The sequence below is a fragment of the Lytechinus variegatus genome, chromosome 1, assembly GCF_018143015.1.
Source record: "Lytechinus variegatus isolate NC3 chromosome 1, Lvar_3.0, whole genome shotgun sequence".
In the NCBI taxonomy this organism is placed as follows: Eukaryota; Metazoa; Echinodermata; class Echinoidea; order Temnopleuroida; family Toxopneustidae; genus Lytechinus; species Lytechinus variegatus.
The window spans coordinates 14276797-14299207 of NC_054740.1; the positions used below are offsets into that span (position 1 = coordinate 14276797).

Below are 22411 nucleotides of genomic sequence, written 5' to 3' on the forward strand. Positions count from 1 at the left end.
TAAAGCTAATATTCTTACTTTACACAAAGTTTCACTTCTTTTCCATGCTTATGTAGGGATTGATTTTGTACTTTTATTTCTTTCCACTTTTATTTCTTTCCACTCTTAGTCATGAATCATCCCTTGGGTTGTAATAGAACACCCCTCATTTATATTCACCCTTTTCATCCTCACACAAGGTTCTTTTGTATTTATTCACTCCACCATCCTCCATACAGCTTTCTTCACTCCTCTCTCTCTCTCCCTCTCCCTTTCCTTCCACCTCTCTCCTGATTGGTTATAGTTGATGCACTCAAGCCTGGATAATAATTTGCATATAGTTTGAATATCTTTTGTTTGTATATATAAATATTCAGTTATACTTTGTTCTATTGATTTGCATTTAAATGAATATTGATATGCTTTAAAATAATTTGAATGGAATGTTGCTAGAATGCAACAAGGCTTCTGTACATTAAAAGCTGGGAGTTGGCCAGTAAGTTCTGAACATGATAGCATGTCTTGTCTGCTGGGCTGTCTCTGTGCATGAAGAGTGCTAGGAATGAGAATTGATAAGAACCCCGTACTACACTGGTGGCAGCGGTGGGATTCGAACCCACGCCATCGAAATGACTGAAATGATAGCATGTCTTGTCTGCTGGGCTGTCTCTGTGCATGAAGAGTGCTAGGAATGAGAATTGATAAGAACCCCGTACTACACTGGTGCCAGCGGTGTTTTCTAGCCCTCTTCTACCCCAGAGCTTCAGGCAGCTTTACCCACCAGCAGCTGATAGTTGAATTTTTCACCCTACTTCGAGTGATTTACACCCTCCTTCGAGTGATTTACATCCTACTTCGAGTGATTTACTGCACCCTTCTTCTGTGGATACATTATCAGTACACCCTTCTTCTGTTGATACAGCTTCCATAAAGCATCTACTGATTGTATTTTCTTCCTACTTCATGAGAATTCGTCATTAATGTGAGTTCTACTTTCATGATCTAAATTTTGTTCTACATACTTGCTACTTTTGTATCCATGTATGCAGTTGAAAACTGAATGTACTCTACATTCTATAGTGAGTTGGATGTGCACTCTCAAGTTTGTCAAGGCTTGTATCTCAAGACTGACTTTTGAATATTGGTGAGTCACTTAGCTTTAACTCCTGTTCATACATTCACCCTCCTTCATTTAGCAAGAGCTATTTCTGCTTCGATAGCTGAGTGATTATTATTGACTCTTGCAAGTTGATAGTCAATCTATAGTAATTTGACATATACATATATGTAGCTGTATATATAGAACTCTGTTATACACATTTAACACCCTACCATCATGTTTCGGCTTGATCTCCCTGAAATCTTCACTGGAGAAGATGGCAGAAATTTCGGTCAATGGGCAAGGAGATTAGAAGTTGCTGCCGAGGTCCTCCCACAGGCAGAGAGGAAGCTTCATCTTCTTCTTCCATCGAGACTTGCCGGTGCCGCATTTACAGTATGGGAGAGCATACCAGCCTCTGACCAACAAGACTATAGCATAGTAAAGAAAAAGTTGATGACAGTGTTTGGGAATACAAATTACCTTAATTCCTTCAAATCATGCATTGATGCAAGGAAGAGACATAGAAATGAGGCCCTAGAAGTGTTTGCAGCGGCGATAGCCACTCTCGTTGAAGAGGCCTTTCCAGACTATGATGCTGCAGGAAAGGATGGCGAGAAATTTCGCAGATTTCTTGCAGGTATTGACAAATCTCTTCAGATAAAGATATACGAGATGGGCGCTAATACTTTTACTGAAGCATTAGACATTGCCGTACGGGTCGAAAGAGCCAATCAAGTTGGGCAGCCACTAGATGAGACAGTAGCTTCAGTCTCACCGAAAAGAAGTGATCCCAGCTTAGCATTATTGGAGAAAGTGATGAAACGATTAGACGATCTAGAACTGAAATTCGAAGGATACAAATCTGAGCCCAAACATCAATACTACGATGGGCATCAGAAGCTGTCTAGATCACCAAGCCCTGTACGCAACCGACATGAACATCAATCTAGATCGAGGTACCGAAATTCAGATGATCACTGGCATCGGTCGTCTGGACATCATCGGTCACCCAGTCCATACTCTCCACACCATAGACGATTTAGGTCACCAAGCCCTCAACGCTTTCATCGCAGCCCTCCCCGATCAAGTCCACTCAGATATAACACTTATGATGGCAGATCAACTAGCCCTCACCAACGCCGATACCAAAGTCGACCTAGCTGGCAACCTACATTTTCTGATGACCGCCATCCCTCTGATGTGAGAGATTCACCCTATCGTCAGATGAACAGTGCTCAGTCGAGGAAAGTTCACTTTGATCACAACCAGGGAAACTATTCATAGTTGATGACAAGGGTCGACCATCAACTTCATCCCTCTTTGATAAACAGACCCAAACTGAAAATGAATGTCATCCTTCATCTATATCAACTGTCAATCGTAGGTCTTCATCACCACCACCATACATTCCCACAATTGTCGACAACAAGTATATTTTAGCCTTCATTGACAGTGGTTCCTTTATATCGCTGATGAGTGCAGATTTCTACTACTCAATCCCAGAGAGCCAGCGAAGTCCATTGCACAAGACGATAACTTTGGCTTCAACGATAACCAGAGAAGGTATTGACATTATTGGAACGACCTCACCAACCATCCATCTTGGAAACAAGACAGTCAAGCATCTGTTCAGAGTAGCGAGAAACATAACTCACCCTTTCGTCCTTGGTTGGGACTTCATGGACCAACATGATGCCTCCATCTCTGCTCGTACATCTACATTCAATATGCCTGGTATGAGTATTCCACTTGTTGAACGACATCAACACCAAGTACCACTCAAATGTAATGTTTGTCTGATTGGAAAGACAACTCTCCCTGGAATGAGTGAGGTGCATGTTCAAGGTCGATTGATTTCACCACAACCTGATGTAGTTCCACAAGACTACAATGGAATATTTGAGCCCTCTATCGATGAACATCTCAATATTGCAGGTGCGAGATCCCTTTCTCGACCACAAGATGGTATCATCCTACTCAGACTGATAAACCCTACATCTGAGATGGTAGAATTGTCTGCAAACACTGCACTCGGGCAATTCTATTCTACTACTGGAGACAGAGAGGAAGAGTACGAGATTCTTGACGGTGTTGTAGCCGGCACACAGGAAAACTCACCTCTTGACCTTTCTTCAATGCTCCCTACTTCGAACCTGTCCAAAACCGAGTATGAAAGCGCTGAACGTCTACTCAATTCTTATTCTGATGTTTTCAGCAGCACATCTGAGGATATTGGACAGACTAATTTTGCCTACCATGAAATCAACACAACAACAGAGACGCCAGTTCGAAAAAGAGCATACAGAACTTCACCTACTATGAGAGTTGAAATACAGAATCAAGTCGATGAGCTACTAAGACGAGACATTATTGAGGAAAGCTTCAGTCCATGGGCCAGCCCAATTGTGATGGTGAGAAAGAAAGACAATACCTACAGGTTTTGTGTAGACTACCGAGCATTAAATGCTATCACAGTCAGAGACTCCCATCCTATCCCACGTTCTGATGATTCCATCGACGCTTTAGCATCATCTTCCTATTTTAGCGTTATCGACTTGTCATCTGGATATTGGCAGATCCCACTTGAGCCGCGGGACAGAGAAAAGACTGCCTTCACTACAGGAACTGGACTCTATCAATTCAAGGTCATGCCTTTTGGCTTGGTTAACGCACCAATGACTTTCCAGAGAGTAATGGAAGCAGTTCTCCATGGGTTACATTGGTCAATATGCCTCATCTACTTGGACGATTGCATAGTACTTGGCAAGACATTTCAGGACCATCTACACAATCTCCAAGAAGTATTACAACGATTCCGAGATGCTAACCTCAAGCTTAAACCTTCGAAATGTCAATTCTTTCGAAAGGAAGTAACCTATCTTGGTCATGTGATCAGTACCGACGGAGTTCTCCCCGATCCAGTCAACACCAAGAAAGTGTCATCCTGGCCTCGACCAACAACTCCAACCCAAGTGAGATCATTTTTGGGACTTGCCTCCTTTTACCGGAGATTCATACCAAACTTTGCTCAAGTCTCATCTTCACTCACTGACTTGACACAGAAAGGCAAGAAGTTTATCTGGACGGCAGAATGCGAGGAAGCCTTCAACCAACTGAAGTCCTCTCTCACAAGCCCACCAATCCTTGCATATCCGGATTTTGCCAAGAAGTTTAGTTTGGCGACTGATGCTTCACAAGATGCTATTGGGGCCGTACTCTCTCAGTCACAAGACGGAAATGACCGAGTAGTTGCTTACTACAGTAAGAAGCTAACTCCAGCCCAACAGAAATGGTCGACATATGACAGAGAACTATGGTCCATAATTTCATCTGTTCGGCATTTCAGACATTACTTAAGGGGCAGAGAATTCACAATCCATACAGATCATCGACCTCTCTTGGCCTACAACAAGGTTCCGATACAAGATGATGCCACAGGACGCAGAGCAAGGTGGATCGTAGAGTTGAATGCATATTCTTTCACCATGAATCACAGAAAGGGCACTGCTCATCGTAACGCTGATGCTATGTCACGCATGCCAGACGAGACAGCACCCCTTGTGAGCATGGTAAACACACGCTCCTCTACGAGAAATCGATCTACAACTCAATCCGACCAAGCATCTACCAATCCAAAGTCATGTGACTCTATGAACGACAAAGTTACTGAGAACTTTATCCTTTCTAACCATCATGCTGATTTACAATACCACCAGCAACATGACATGGACATTCAAAGGATAATCAAGTACATCAAGGAGCACCATCATCCGACAGTGAGGGAAGTAAGACGACAATCACCCCGTCTTCGACGTCTTTTATGGCAGCTCCCTCGATTTGTACTTCAGAATGGTCTCTTATACCGACGACGACAAGACAACTTTGGAACATCCTCACTTCAGGTAGTTGTACCAGAATCTCTCATCCCTCGAGTGTTAGAAGAGATACATGGTAATCCATCTTCTGGACACTTCGGAGTTCAACGCACACTACACAGAGCTGAAGCTATGTGCTATTGGCCGTTCATGCACAAAGATGTAACCAACTACTGCAGAACCTGCCATGCCTGTGAGTCAATAAGATCACCGAACCCAAAGCACCAAGCTCCGCTTCAGAACATCAAGACAGACCACCCTCTTCAGATTGTATTCGCGGATATAGCGGAACTTCCTACTTCGAGAAGTGGATACCACTATATTTTGGTCGTGGTTGATCACTTCAGTAAATATACCAACATTTACCCTATGCGTGACCAGACCGCCCAAACTGTTGCAAGACACTTATTTGAAGAATACATCAAAGAACACGGAGTTCCAGAGTCGTTACACACTGACCAAGGAAGACAATTTGAATCTCGACTTGTTCAAGATCTCTGCAAGAAGCTTGGTATCCGCAAATCGCGTTCGTCTCCATACCACCCACAAGGAGCTGGTATCGTCGAGAGAGCGAACCGAGTTATTAAGGAACAGCTTGCAAAGTACATAGCCGATCAAGGAGGTGACTGGGACAAACATATACATCAACTACAACTAGCCTACAATACCAGTGTTCATTCAAGCACAGGTATGACACCCTATTTCGTCATGCATGGTCGTGAAGCACGGACCCCGGCTAGTATCACTTGTCCTATCATGACACAGTCATATGATTCTCCTCAAGAGTATGTCACTGATGTTTGTTCTCGGCTGAGAAAGGCTTTCCATCATGCCAAGCAGAAGACAGACCAAGCTCAACTTCGTCAGAAAAAGGACTATGATGTCTCAACTAGAACCATCAAGTACACTCCCGGAGATCTTGTTTGGTTGCACGATCCCGTCAATGCTAGACACAAATTAGAGCCTAACTGGAAGGGACCTTTTATCATTGTCTCATCCTCTCCTGACGAACTTGACTACAAGATTGCCGACATCCATAATGAAAATGTGAAGAAACTGGTTCATCACAATAGGCTCAAACTTTTCAGGTCAAAAGCATATCTTCAAGGAAAGACTCCTATCACTCGTCCTACTTCAGACAGTCAGGAAAGACATCTTTCCATTCGTCCTCCTTCAAGTGCTCAGGCAAAGCCTGATATTCCTCCTCCATCTAACTTAGCATCTCAGTCTTCAATAGAGATGCCATGGTCAGCAAAATCTCAAACACATGCTGATCAGATCCCCATCCAGCCGGTGGAAAATCTTCAGGTTCCACCTCAACTACCAATCCACCCTGTGAGAAGTGAGACTGATCGACCTTCACGGTCAGATTCATTTTCTCAATCTGCAGACCAATCCATTCAACCCCAGAGGCTAGACAACTCTGATCCACCATCAGGGTCAGAGAAGTCTAAAGAACAGTCATCTACCCAATCCATACAGTCGTCTACCCAATCCATGCAGTCGTCTACCCAATCCATAAATTCACACCCTCTGTTGGATGATTCTGACCAACCACCATGGTCAGAGTCTATGGGACAGTCGTCCACTCAGTCTCTACAACAGCAGGCTAACCAATCCATTCAAACTTTGGAACCAAACCAGGTTAATTCTCAAGGACGACAAGTAAACTCTCCTGACCAATCCAATATACCAGGACCCTTTAGAGAGAACCAAGGTGACAACCTGGAGGTCACCAACCGAGAACGCCCTCCTCAACCATCAACTGATGAATCTGTGAGCCAGCGTGTAACTCGTATGCGAGAAGATCCCTCTTCGACTTCACGAACTTCACGAACTCGTTCAGGCCGTTCTATACATAAACCAAAGAAGTATAGCGATTATCAGTTATGACTCTTCCTGGAAGTGAGACATTTTGTATTTCACCGAACTGAAGATGTTATGATCGTCAATGTTAATTTTAGATTACTTCCCGAAGGAAAGATCTGAACATTTAATAAATTCGAATTTGACATCTTTATCCAAAAAGAAGAGAAAACTGAACAATACAATGGACGTGTCAGATACTGACTTCAACATGAAAAGTGAATATTTTGTATTGAACTATTATATCGGACAGAGACATCTACGAACCAAGATTAATATTTAGAAGAGTGAACGATTCGTCACATGCAAACTGATTCTTCATGATCCGATATTGAACAGACTCAAATTTCATTAATCTGCAAGTCCAAACATCAGAAATTTGAACTGAATATTTTTTTCAACACGCGGATAAATGAATTTGAATGAACTTTAAATCATATGGATTAGTCATTTTGAAACAGAAAATGAGTTTTTTTTTTAAATATGGACAGCATTTGAACATCAATCATTGATGTACAAGTTAAGAGTATCAGAATATTAATTTGAAAATCATGCATGTACTTGGTTTATTTTTTTTAATTAACTGATTGACTATTGACATTTATGTAGGAAAATTGAACAAAAAAAAAACGTTATTTCTATGTCAAAAAATTGTAAGTCAAACATTTAAAAAAAAAAAAACATGATAGAATATGAAAAGGATCAGATAGAAATGCTATTGAAACCAAAAAAATTGACAAAAAAGTAAAGATATTGTTTTCATATACTGTTATTCATACTTATACATGCAAAACTAAGATTATTCCAAGACAGACATCACTCTATTTATATTGTCAGTTGAAATAATTTATGATAATTGTAAATTTATCTTTATAGGAAAAAGATTACTATTTTGGTACATGTAGGTTTTTTTTTTTCCAAAAGTGAACCAAGAGGAAAAGAATTCCTTTCAGAATATAAGGTATTTAAGTATATTTCAATGTGATATGTGATGCTGAATATCTAAAACTTAAAGATATTATTGAGTTGATTTTAATCCTGCACAAAAGGTACTACTTTGATCAAATCGATATGTGTTTAAAAAAAAAAATCATTTTTAAAAAAATGAAATAATTTTGTGATTATATTTCAGATTTATTGGTACAATCACATATTTCAGTATAAAATATGTTTGGATAGTGATGATAATGATTTATCTCATTTTAGTGATTGCGTATAGCAGGATAGTTGGTACAAAAAAAGTGAAAAATTAATCAGTTTACTTATTGAGTACAAGGATAACTCATAGGACAAAGCTTTCTAAAAGTTTTGATAATTATTGAAATTTGTTATCAATGGTTTAATGCCGGTAGAAATGAAGTAATTTCTGCACTTGATAATAACATCTAGGATAAATGATAAAATCATGGAGATCTGAAATCATTCATGTAACTTTGGAGAATTTAAAATTTTCAGATTATCCATACCTATGTATTGATCTCATTTCATATTTGGTACAGACATGATCTTGTTTAAAAAAAAAAAAAAAGATTGTTTACATTGATGAAATTTTATATATTTTATACAACAAAAAAAAGAAGAGAAGAAAACACAAAAATGGTGTTCGAAAAAGAAAAATTGTTTTCTTTCATGAAAAAAAAAAGAGGAAAACATAAAAAGGTATTTTTTTAAAACTTAAAAGTCGAATCATCTGTTTGAAAAAAAATAATAATTCCATCCAGGTGTATGGATAGTATGGTTGATACAAGTTAATCACTTTAGATATGTTTATATTTATGAAAGCACTCCATTTGTTAAATTCCATTGTTTTTATAGCGACTAATGACAATTTTTTTTTAGTGAAAAGGATATATACATGTATATATACTTGTTGCTTGATAGTCATTTTCCAATTATTACAAAACGATGGTACATTTTCAATAGTTCTGATGTTTAGTAAATTTTCGAAGATGGATAAGATATTTCGAATTATAAAATGAGGACATTTTATTTGTGAAGGAAAGTCTAGTTTGTAGGGATTGATTTTGTACTTTTATTTCTTTCCACTTTTATTTCTTTCCACTCTTAGTCATGAATCATCCCTTTTTTGTAATAGAACACCCCTCATTTATATTCACCCTTTTCATCCTCACACAAGGTTCTTTTGTATTTATTCACTCCACCATCCTCCATACAGCTTTCTTCACTCCTCTCTCTCTCTCCCTCTCCCTTTCCTTCCACCTCTCTCCTGATTGGTTATAGTTGATGCACTCAAGCCTGGATAATAATTTGCATATAGTTTGAATATCTTTTGTTTGTATATATAAATATTCAGTTATACTTTGTTCTATTGATTTGCATTTAAATGAATATTGATATGCTTTAAAATAATTTGAATGGAATGTTGCTAGAATGCAACAAGGCTTCTGTATATTAAAAGCTGGGAGTTGGCCAGTAAGTTCTGAACATGATAGCATGTCTTGTCTGCTGGGCTGTCTCTGTGCATGAAGAGTGCTAGGAATGAGAATTGGTAAGAACCCCGTACTTCATTTCCATGCTTATATCAGTCTCAAAATGGGTGATTTAGAAGTGAAGTTCCTCACACATACAAATAATTAGCTGCCGATTTCAAAATATCGCATGCGATATGCGTGAGGTACTAGGTCAGGTCCGAGCTCAGACCCTCGCGCATGCAATATTTTGAAATCGACAGCGAATTATTTATATGTGTGAGGAACTTCATGTTGGCTCTAAATCACCAATTTTGAGACTGATAAAAGCATGGAAAAAAGTGAAACTTTGTGTAAAGTAAGAATATTAGTTTCAATTGTTTTCATAGATCGTGATGTTGCATGAAATTTTATATTTTCCCCCCATAGAAGCCCACTTTTGTCACTCGGAATATCAGATCGAGTTCACGGTCTCGAATTTTGGATAAGTGGAGCGTAGTGTAGTAGTAGTGAAGTGGAGTGGAGCCTGCACGAACTTCGCTCGAGGTAGGGTTCATGTCATGCCGCCGCACACAGAAAAATCAAGCCATAGAAGTCGTGTGTTTTAGACACCAGAAGTAGGGTCGCAGCACGCGTGAGCGACCCACTAGTTAGAAATCCACTGCCAAACGCGGTTCATGTATACTAATACTAACCTGGCAATACATGTGAGTGCCCCAGGACTGGAGTAGATGATGCAGCAGACTCCCATTAGAGAGTATAAATCATTCACTAACCGGTGCTTACTCTGTATGGTCTAGAGACAGGAATTGTGCCCCATTCATGTGCATATACCACTTAGCCTTGAGGACTCCGTGATGATATTTAAAAATATTTTTACATATACTTTTACATCACGGAGCCTTGACTTGGTCCTCATACATGTACGTGCCTAAGCAAGACAGGTAAACATGGATGGATTTCCATCTTTAGACCTAGAAATTGCATAAATTTGTTGGATTTTATTTATCTATACACCTTCCTATGCCTAATGCATATGAAGGTGCAAAGAATATGATATGATAATGAAAAATGAGAGGTTTCTTACCAGACCGATCTCATGTAGATCCCTTGATCCATTCATAAACACCACAAATACAATAGGCTTGATCCTTGAAGCGCTTCGATATGACGTAGCTTCGATGAGCTGTTACGAAGTGTCTCTTAGAAGAACAATTCATAGATTAAAATTATATGATAAAATTTGAATATTGATTTTAAATATATTCTTCCTGTGTTCTGCTTTTTTTTCTTGGTTGCTACACAAGTTTATATTAATCCACATCTTAAAAAAAACCAGACTAAATCGACTATTCTGTTTTCAATAAAACTGATATGATTATGGCATTGCAAGAAATTGCAAGAAAAAAAAATCACGATCATATCTATTTGAAATTGACTTTTTAAGCCTCAAATCAGTCACTATAGTGATGGACAGGTCTAGTAATTGCAAATTTGCAAAGTCACAATTTGTATACAAATCATGACAATGATGACATTACCTATTTTATGCGATACATTTAACTGGTAGATATAATCTTTGTTTTTCCTTGAACAGTATTGCAAGATGGAAGAACATTGCAGCCCAAGATCACAAGAACCGGACAGTCGTTGGACTTGTAAAATATGTACGCTGATCAATTCCGGTCAGGTCCACTCCTGTCAAGTCTGTGAAGCACTTCGTCCAGAGGATGAACCTGTCGTGGTGGACCTGACTAAACAAGATGGTGATCCTGGCCTTGGGCAACCGCCTGCTAGGGATGTACCTGCAATGTTCAGAGCTGCAAAGAACTATATCTCAGACCAGATAATTCCAGGAATAATAAATTCTTTCAGCCCACCATCGAGCCCTCGTTCTCCATCAGAGTCAGGGAAATCCCATGACAAATTGCCTATATCTCCCAGAAAAGGCAAAGGGATCAAAGTGGAGCTGAGGACTTCAACAACATCTTCAGCTAAGGACTGGCATTGTCAACGTTGTACATTTGCAAATGAAGAAACAGCTGTATTTTGTGGCATGTGTGGGAGCAGGCGCTTGCCATTTGTTCCGACTGAGATACCCAACCATCTTGTTTCTCCCTCCCCTAACGCTGCCACTGCATTTCCATTCCCTGAACAACCGTCTGAACCCGAAAAGAAACCCATCCCTGGTTTGAATCTTCAGAGTGACATCCGGGGAGCGTCAGGAGGTGCTTCCCCAGAATCACCCTTCTATGCTTCATCATCATCCTCTTCTCCTGTATGCACTCCGGAGGGATTTGATGAAAATATAATTGACTTAACCGAAGATGACATGGAACCATCGTCCCCGGGGACTGGTGCAGGTGACGACACCAAGAAGTACCAGCACAGGACAGCAGTTCGACGGAAAGGTTGGTCTTGTCAGCAGTGTACCTTGAACAACGAAGAAAACTGCAAGGAGTGCAAAGCATGTGGATGCAGGAAGTCCATTCAGGAGGAAGTCAATGGCAGCATGTTTCAGCCAAAGGAAAACGAGTGGGCATGTCATGTCTGTACTTACATCAACTTGGACGAGATGGTCCAGTGTTGCATGTGCGAAACCCAGCGGCCATCTGTCAGTGGGGCCGTAGGAGGTGCCGTGTGGAGTTGTTCTGTCTGTAAGTCCATGAACCCTGATGATGCAGCGAGTTGTCAGAAATGCAGCAATGAACCCTTCGTGGATGGGGAGACCACTGTTCAGCGTAGAGCCTTTAAAAGACAGAAGAGTGTCATGACAGAATCGAAGAGGAAGCAAGATGTGGCAGCAGCTCTGGAGAGGCTTAATACCATCAGGCAGTCCTGTAAAATGGTAAGACATTGGCCCAATTTCTCATAGGTGGTTTGGAATCTGCAGTTTCAAACCATGCTTCATGCAGGCTTCATGCATTGATTTTAAATGCTTAATTCAGGTTTTATATTGAGCTATCTATATTGAGCAAATGTTCAATAATGGTTGCACAATTTTGCTATGTGACACTGAAGTCACCCTTGTTACTAGGGTTACACACTAATGAGTCTACTGTTTATAGACATCAATTAACATAAACGGTGAAATCACTAATGAAAAATAGTGTGCAAAATGTGACAGATGTTTGCAAAGATCTTTTTTGGTAGATTCTCCTTCAATGAAAGACTCCACTAAGCCTCGCTTTCCATTACTCTCGTTTATATCTGTAGATTAAAACAGTTTATTGATGACAGTTTTCTACCTACCGTAGACTCCTACTGTAGATTGAATCGCTATTTAATTTTATTTTTTTTTGGGGGGGGTGGGTTATAAAAATAATTTGTGATAGATTCTCCTTTAATGAAAGACTCCACTAACCCTCACTTTCCATTACTCTTGTTTAAATCTGCAGCTTAAAACAGAGTTTATTGATGACAGTTTTCCACCCAATGTAGACTCCTTGTTTTTCAAGTCGTCTCCTTCCGGGAAGCAGCCCAAGGATTTTCTGTGGCTACGTCCCTCTGCAGTTCAACTCAAAGCTAGAGATGATAGCCCTCTTTCTTGGGAGGTGTTTAGGAATCCTAAACCGAGTGACATATCGCAGGGATTGCTCGGAAATTGCTGGTAATTTTTCTGAAGTCAATCAATGAGATATATTTTATAAGAAGAGATTCTCGGGCTTTTCTTTGAAAATACTGATTTTCAGCTTTTTCAAAATACTGAAATTCTCTCGTTCAGGTTGGCAGCTCAGATGAAGGGGAATGTAGATGTAAGTGATTACTTTGGTCAGCTTGAATCTTTGTGGAATGCCCAGTCAGGAGCGGATCCAGGATTTTCCAAAGGGGGTGGGGGGGGAGTTTTCGGAGGAACAAGCAAAAAAAAGGTCTTCAATCACAAATAAAGGATATTTCAAAATTTGACAAGTAAAAAAAATGATGATTTTGGTACTCAAAATCTGTGCCCAGATCTGTGCCCAGTGACTCCTATGCTACGATTAATCCAGGTTTTTGTCATGTGTTGCAGGTTCCTAAGTGCCCTATCCGTTCTTGCAGAGCGAGCAGATCTACTGAAGCGTATCATGATAACCCACGAGGTAAACCAAGAAGGGGCTTACCAAGTTCGGTTGTGCCATGACGGCATCTGGGATATGGTACTGATAGATGATCTCTTGCCTTGCCAGGAGCAAGGTTTCTTGGTGTACTCTAAGGTAAACTGGTGATCTTCAATTGGTAACACAACAGTTGCTCATAAAAACATAGGCATGCCCATCACCAATAACATAATCTACAAAATGATGTATTATTGATTGTTCCAAAATTTGTCTTATTCATTTGTAGTTAATTGGTTATGCATGAAATTAGAATTGGTTATGAATCTTTAGATAAATCTCCTAAACCACTAAATTCATGTGAGACACATTCTGTAGTAATTTTATTTGATGTATATGTTAAAAATGGTGGTATCAGAAAATTTTCTTATGCATTTTATTGTTTTCAAATGTAGTGTTTATCTTTTTGTTGACTTTCTTTTATTTGATGGAAATCATCCCTTGGGTTAAACTTAAATGTGAGGTAATGATAACCTTGTAGTAATTATGAAATAGAACTGTCATGAACTTTCAGCTTATGTAATGTTATTATTTGACTTGTTTTTTTTTGTTCAGGCCAAGAGGAAGCAGCTATGGGTGCCATTGATAGAGAAAGCCTTGGCCAAGATGAGTGGTTGCTATGAAGCATTGACTGCAGGAAGATGCATTGAGGGCCTGGCGACTCTGACAGGTGCACCATGTGAGAGTGTGCAGTTACACCCAACTGGTAAGTGTACAACATGTGAGTGTGCAGCTGCATTCAACTGGTAGTTGTGCTCCATGTGAGTGTGCAGTTGCATTCAACTGGTTAAAGTATGCACCATGTGAGAATGTGCAGTTACACCCAAGTGGTGAGTGTACACCATGTGAGAATGTGCAGTTACACCCAACTGGTGAGTGTTACACCACCCAACTGGTAACTGTGCAGTATGGTAAGAGAGCAGTTACACATAAGTGGTAAGTGTTACACTCAACTGATGAAAGTGCACCATGTTGGAGTATGCAGTTACATCCTACTTGTGAGTATGCAACATATGAGTGTGTAGTTACACTGAACTGGTAAGTGTGCACCATGATGAGGGTGTGCAGTTACACCCAAGTGCTAAGTGTTACACTCAAGCAATGAGTGTGCAGTTACATGTTATGCAACATATGAGTTAATTAGTGTGTACATGTAGTTACACCGAACTGGTAAGTGTGCACCATGGTGAGAATGTGCGGTTACATTTTATGCAACATATGAGTTAATGAGTGTGTAGGTACACCGAACTGGTAAGTGTGCCATGTTAGAGTGTGCAGAACAACATATGCGTTAATGAGTGTGTAGTTACACCGAACTGGTAGGTGTGCACCATGAGGGTGTGCAGTTACACCCAAGTGCTAACTGTAACACTCAACCAATGAGCATGCACCATGTGAGAGTGTGCTGTTACATTTCATGCAACAGTGTGTAGTTACACCAAACAGTTGTACCCAGTTGGTAGTTGTGCACCATGTGGAATTTTCTTTTAAAGTAATTTTTCTTCTGATATCTTCATTTTATTTGTCTCAATTCACTTCAGGTAAAGGTCGGAAGCCAGCAGATCCTAACCTGGTATGGGCCAAGCTGTTGAGTGCCAAAGAAGCTGGGTAAGTAGTATGGAATGTATAATAAAGATGATGATGATTATGAGAATGATGATGATAATAATTAAGATAATAATAATGATAATGATAATAATAATTAAGATAATAATAATGATAATGATAATAATAATAATCATAATAATAATAATAATGAAAATATTAATAATAATAAACAACAATAACAACAACAATGATAATGATAATAATAATACATTTCAATATAAAATATTGTATTGAAAATTTTAATATGGTGTTATGAATATGATAATCTTTGATCCTTTTTCATTAGACCATGCAATATTAGTTATTGGCACTTTGACACTCATCCAAACTTTCTCATTCTTTCTTTTCTTGTGTGCCTCAGAATAGAACATTTCTAGATAGAAGGCGCTATATAAATGCCTATTATTATTATTTCAAAATGGTATTGCACATCTTATGTTGTATATCGGTCGATGAGAGGAATATGTTAGAACTCTGCTCATATTGCAATTTTTTCTGGATACTGCACAGGCACAAAATATGGCCTTTTTAAAGCACCACTATAATAGTTTATAATATGGTATGTTCAAATTTATAGAGCATGCACATTGCAATATACACAAAATATGATTAATATGATCAATATTTGTGCAAACCTACAACAGTAAGAAACATGAATATTCATGCAACCCTCCTGCTAAAAATGTAATATTAATATTTATTCAACCTCTTGCTGTTAAGAATATAATCTGAATATTCATGCAGCTCTCCTACAGTTAAAAATATGATATATACATGTATATTTGTGCAAACCTACAGTAAAAAAATGTAATATGAATATTTATGTAACCTCTTACAGTTACTTAATGGGAGCATCTTGCGGTAGTGGGAATATGAAGATAGACCCACAACTTTACCAAGATGTGGGACTTAGACCAAGACACTCGTACTCTGTGCTCGATATCCAAGACATTTGTAACAACAGGTAATGATGATCATGATGATGGTATTGATGAACAGCATTTATCACTGAAAAATATTTAAATGTGCCAACTTCCACAATTTGTCACTTATTATTCATTTAATTTTTTTCTACATTTCCACTTCCACTTCATTGAAAAGATCTTTGATGATGTTATTGATAATAAATTTAATGCATGTTATGATGGTGGTGAAGAGATGACGATGATGTTTCTGCTGTTGCTGATTGTGATGATGAAGATGGTGATGATGATGACGATGATGATGATGGTGATGGTGGTGATGATGATGATGGTGATGATGGTGATGATGATGATGACAGTGATGGTGATGGTGATGATGATGATACAGATGATGATAATGATTATAATGATGATGATGTTGATGATGATAGGGATAATGATGGTGATGAAGATGATGATAGTGGTGATGATGGTGCAATAATGATAATGAGGATGGTAATGATGGTTATGATCATGTTTTCACATGTGCCCCCACCCCCTCATTTAGAAATCCTGGATACGCCCAGGTTAGCCTAAGCGGCAATTTCACTCAAAAATCTATTTCCTATTCTGCTAATATATCATGGACCTAACCCCTTTCTCAGATTGATTCAGCTGCGGAATCCATGGGGTCATTTCTCTTGGAATGGGGCGTGGTCAGATGGCTCTGCTCTATGGACCGACGTCATGAAGGAGGCCCTCATGGTCCACGGTGCTAGTGAGGGAATCTTCTGGATGTCACTTGATGACATGATAAAGTAAGGGCATGAATTGATTGATTGAATGAAGGACAAACTCACGGATCGAAGTTCAAGTTCTTGATTGATGAGATGTTTTTGCTGATTAGATGTAGTAAATGAATACAAGCTTGAGTGAATAACCACGATTATGTTGATTATTTAGTTGCCTACCCAATGGTGCACTATATACCCATTTTCTTTGTCTGGGTTGAGAGCAGCACATTGTGGATCAATATCTTGCTGAAAATCATGTCATGGATGGGATTCAAACCCACAACTCTCAGTTTCAAAGTTCGGAGAGTAAGCCACTGGGCCACAATGCTCCACATGTTTCTTTGCTTCAGTTTATTGTTATGATAATTGCTCTGAAATGACTTATAACTTTAACAAACATACATCAGTGTGCTTATACTCTAAAGCTATTCATTTCAATTAGTGTCCGATAGAATGAAAAAGTAGATATTAAAAAAAACTTTTCATTATTTTCTATGAAGGTACTTTGATTGCATAGACATCTGTAAAGTTCGACCAGAGTGGTCTGAAAACAGACTCGAAGGGACTTTCCCTCCCTCCTCAGCCACACCCATGAAGGTCATAATTCTCAAGGTCACCGAGGCGACTGAAGTAGATTTCACTATCTACCAGACATGGAGGTAGGCAAATGATATTAAAGCCAAGGTCAAGTACTAAAAAAATATGATATTAAAGCCAAGTTCAAGTTCTGGTAAGATAGGAAATCGTTAGAAGCAATCTTAAAGGCCCGAATTCACAAAGGTGAATTGAAAACCCAAGGTTGAATCCATGGTTTATGCAGATATCCTGTATAAAAACATTCCAATGCTGGTGTGTGCTTTTGTCACAGTGCACCAAATTGATGCCTGTTACCATGGTTAGATACGCTATTTTATTCATGAGTCCACTGTTTGAATAGTGGAATCATTAATTCAAAACAGTTGACTCATGAATAAAATAGTGTGGATAACCACGGCAACAGGCGTCAATTTGGCGCACTGTGACAAAAGTGCGCATCAGCATTGGACATTTATTTAATACACGCGGTAAAATGAGCGTAAGTTTTTTTATACAGGAAATCTGCATAAACCATGGACTCAACTGTGGGTTTTCAAAACCACCTTTGTGAATTCGGGCCATAGTATTTATTTTACTCCAGAATGCTTATTGAGAACAACATAGTTAGAGCTAACACAGGAAGCAACATATGGGACCACATTATTTATGGACAGGCATTTTTTGTATTTATTTGCTTATTTTGTAAATTTATTTTATTTTTTTTTTTTGGGGGGGGGAGTGAGGTTAGCATCTGTCTGTATTTAGGTTTAACTAGTCTTTATCTTTCCAATACTTTGGAACATTGTCATGAAGTGAATTTACTTACATGCTCTGGGCCCCATCCAATCAATCGTAACTCTATAGAAATCCATCGGTGTCATAATTTTTTCCTCCAGGATATTTGCACAATGTCCTTTGTAAACAAAGAGAAGCACAGTGAATTTTTAAGAAAACAATGAATGCCTGAAATATGCATCATAGTTATAAAGTATTTTTAACAGACATGCATAATAGATGTTGACGTTGCTGGCTATCCATAGTTTTGATTGATCAGATCAATCGTAATCCTTTTTAAGACGGGGCCCAGAATTCTGCTACGTAAGTTGAAAATTTTTACTGCTATGATTCAAATTTATAAGTGTATTTTACATTTACATCGATTTTGTGGTGAAATTTTGGTGGTGGTTTAACAAGTGAGATTTTGGTTTTTAATAATTTCCAGGAGGCTGGAGAAAGCATCTCGAAACCCACTTGACCTGACCTTGATAGTCATGCGTTCCATGGGAATGACGACCAGAAATATGTCAAAGGTCATGACCTTCTGTAAGCGTCAACTAAGAGCGTTTGTAGGTTGCAGTGCTTTCCTGGACCCAGGGATCTATGTGATTGTACCTCTTGCTTTCAACCATTGGAAAACGGGACAACCAACAGGAGGTAGGTTTTTTCCAAGGCACTTTTGAGCATCTTTGGGGCAAATTGCACCAAGCTTCAGTGTTATTTTTTTTTCACAACATTGAGGCTTATAATTTTCTGAAAGTCTAAATTATTCATTGTCATCTCTTGGCATTGACATTGATTGTAGTTGATACACGTACATGTATCTATACTTCGTAGAATAAAAACACACATGTATTATTACCCCGCTCATCAGATTCAATCCGTCATTCCCACACACACAATGTATACATATCCCCCACTCCCTAGGGAGTATTCCGGTCAGTCGCTAAAGGGGCGCAAACAGTACCAGACAAGGTACAATGACTTTCACATCCTACCGGGTACCCATTTAGCAACTGGATCGACAGTGACGAAGTGTGGATGGAGGACTTGCCAAAAGATGTCAATGATTTGAACTTTATATGACCCACTGATTACGAGGCGAGAGACAGAATCACTACAAAACAACTCTTCCACATCCGAATATTTATTTTCACTCATTTCATTCCATGAAGTTATTTTACAAACATTTATCAGAGCTGCCAAGTAGTACTGGTTTTCAGTAATTAGTACTGAAAAATGAGAATGCTGATGATGTCATGCAAAATACTGATTTCTAAAGTTTCAGTTTTATGTGTTTTCCGAAGGTATTTACTTGATACTGATTTCCTCACCAAAAATACAGATTTTCAGCTTTTAAAATACTGAAATGTTCTTGTTCAGGTTGGCAGCTCTGATTTTCTTTCACTCAGCTTATGATGTTAGTTCATAAACTTGTATTACTCTGGTCACATGATATACCAGGTCCATCTAAATCAGCGGTCAGCAATGCACACAACTACACGCTAGCAATACACAGCGCAAAGCCCATAGAAGCAAGGCAGATGACAGGCTCTAGTAGCTGTTTGGCTGATGCCGTTATACAACTCGCAATACAGAAAGGCAAGAGACATGAGGTGAGACTCGGGCCTTATCTAACGAATAGTTACGATTTTCCAATCAAACGCAGCTTTATGGAAATATATTCATACCATAATTTTTTGTACAGGAAATTTGCATCTCCTTTGTAAAAAAATAGAATCACACTGAATCTTCAAGAGAATGATGACTGTATGAATATACATCATATCTCGAAAATAGTTTGAACAGATATGCATTTTAGATGCTGGGGTTGCCGGTCATCCATAGTTGCGAGTGATCGGATCAATCGCAACTTTATGGATATCCAGCAATTTCTATATTTTTTCCTACATGATGTTTTGACAGTGCCTTTTGTTAACAAAGAGGAGCTCACTAAATTGTCATAATAATGATGAATGTGTGTTTATTTATGAATATAGAAAAAAAATAATGAAAAAGCATGCATTTTAGATGTTGGTGTTGCTGGCTTTTCATAGTTTTGGTTCATCGGGTTTGTCGGATCAATCTTAACTTTTTGTATTTGACACCATCATCCACTTAATGTGGTTGCCAGGAAGGCAATTTCTCAATGTTTTTTATATGCCGGACACTACGGCAGGGTCGTCAACATTAAGTCTTAATAAAGTTTTTTCCAAGTCAAAAGTCAAAGGTCATTTGAGGTCAGTCAGTGGGGCATCCACAACATTGCCCATTCGCAGCCTTGGATAATTGAATTAAAGAGAAAATATTTTTATTTCATTGTTACAAAGTCCATACTCTTGCTATATTGCATTGCATTATGTACACAAGACTGCCAGAGCATTCTACTTGTTTTATTATGAAAAGTTATAATGCTCTCAAATTATCACGGCTTGAGCAGTTCATGAATGGAAGTGAAATTAAAACTTGGGATTGGACTTATCAAAAAGTTGTTGATTTTAATGGAATTGACCAAAACAATGTCATAAATGCTGTAGGTTTAAGCCAGTTTGAAGGTATGATTTGAGCATGTGCAGATAAAGGTCATTTTCAGCAAAATCTAAAGCCCATTGATGATTCATTCTGTGTTTTGCAGGTGGAGGTATCCACTTTTCAAAAGGAGATTAAACACGATTCATGAGACACCAATGTTACTCTGTTAGTGGCTGCTCTACAAAGACTTCTCCATGTCTTGAAATTAGAGGTCATTTGTGACCTGGACTGACTTCACTCACATCCGTTATATCTTGATAAATCATGCACGATTCTTCATTATCTCTTTATGATTTAAAACACTTGAGCATTGTATCTTATTATTACTCATCCGTTGTTTACAGGGTCGAGAAGGGGTAACATGTTACTATCTAGACCATGGCTGGGCGGGGATATTCATTGTGATTGAGAATCGTCGGCCCGACTCAAACCTCCACATCAAATGCGACTGCAATGGAAGCTTCAATGTTACATCGACAAGAGGGGATCTGGTCACAGTAGACTGCGTACCAAAACTGCACAGGTAAGATTTCAAGTTTTAGGGATTCCATCAGGGTAGCATTTCATGAAGAGGTTTTAGCAGCTTATAACAGTGAAAAAAAATCAACAACTATTTGTTCCACAATTGCTATTCATCTGTGTGACCCATTAAGGATACTGGACTTCGGGGATGTCAAAATATTGCAAAAATGCAAAAGACATATTTTATATCTTAGGTCATCACTGCTTGTATCACTCTAAAGAAATATTGAAACAATGGTGCTATTCATTATTTTTTTATGATTGAGCAAGTTTTGGAAATAGTTATTACCTTTGGAGTAGAAAGACGGTTGCCAAAGAGATTATAATGTGTGATTTAAATCAGTTAATTTCTCCAATATTTACAATAAAAGCTGAATGAATTATGTGTATGAATATAACAGAAGAAAGTGACTGTTGTATCAGTAATGAATTCAACACCCTAATAAATGCATAGCATATATTTAAATATAAGTGGATGCAAGTGTCTAGAAACTTTGTTATGTAAATTTGCTTGGTCAAAATTATGCATCCCATAAAATATATACATATTTTGTATAATTGTATATCATAAAGTGTATATATCTAGACAAAGTGGATCATTTAAAAAATTGCATCTTGAATACAAGGTTGAGGTGGACGTTACAAAGTTTAGTTGCATTTGAATTGTCAAGCTCCAAAAAATAACATTATCATCAAATCAATTTAATTGCAAGATGGATAAAATCTCATTTTTCCCTACAGGCAAGTGTTAACAGTTTTAACTCAAGTAGTTGATTCAACTTACACGATATGTCATCACATCACCCACCGTCTCTCAGCTAGCAAAGACCTCCATCCCTGGGCGCCATCTGGGCTCGTCAACTCGCCAATCTTGACTAAAGACATCTCGGGTTTGCACAGTCCTAGACCAATATGATCTGTTATGTCTGTCTTTATTTATGGCCCTGTCACATCTTTCCATGCAAGCCTTGCGAGTGATTGCCCGCAACTCACCCGCAACAACGTTTGGAGCATGTTCAAGACCTTTTCTGCGTGCAAATCAGTCTTGCGAGATACCGTCAATGCGAGCGACCTATTGGCGACCTGCGGGTAGCAAAAATGGTCACCAACAAGCCACATGCAAGGCTTGCATGGAACAATGTGACAGGACCTATTATAGTCTTTATGCTTTTGGCATTGTCCAGCCGTCAAAACATACATGTATCTCTGTAGAGATTTCAGACTATTACTACTTCTATGTGATGACTGCTTCTACTTTATTTCACAAATGAGAATGTCCGGTATAACCTTGATTTTCTAGTCGTCCAAAATCTAGGATGACATGCACTTAATAATCATTTGATTATTGAATTCTG

At 38.7% G+C, this 22411-nt stretch overlaps 1 protein-coding gene across 1 annotated transcript in view; it reads left to right on the top strand.

Moving 5' to 3' along the window:
- The window catches only part of LOC121406650 (calpain-15-like), a 24674-nt gene extending 2540 nt beyond the window's left edge, over positions 1–22134 (top strand). The window contains exons 2-13 of the mRNA XM_041597645.1: positions 10849–12099; positions 12650–12861; positions 13261–13444; positions 13901–14051; positions 14887–14953; positions 15792–15917; positions 16521–16673; positions 17150–17308; positions 18448–18659; positions 19467–19618; positions 20879–21057; positions 21798–22134. Coding sequence (XP_041453579.1) covers positions 10858–12099; positions 12650–12861; positions 13261–13444; positions 13901–14051; positions 14887–14953; positions 15792–15917; positions 16521–16673; positions 17150–17308; positions 18448–18659; positions 19467–19618; positions 20879–21057; positions 21798–21972 — 3012 coding nt within the window. The 5' untranslated portion in view covers positions 10849–10857 and the 3' untranslated portion in view covers positions 21973–22134. The remainder of the gene's footprint in view (positions 1–10848; positions 12100–12649; positions 12862–13260; positions 13445–13900; positions 14052–14886; positions 14954–15791; positions 15918–16520; positions 16674–17149; positions 17309–18447; positions 18660–19466; positions 19619–20878; positions 21058–21797) is intronic.
- Positions 22135–22411: the final 277 nt, after the last annotated feature.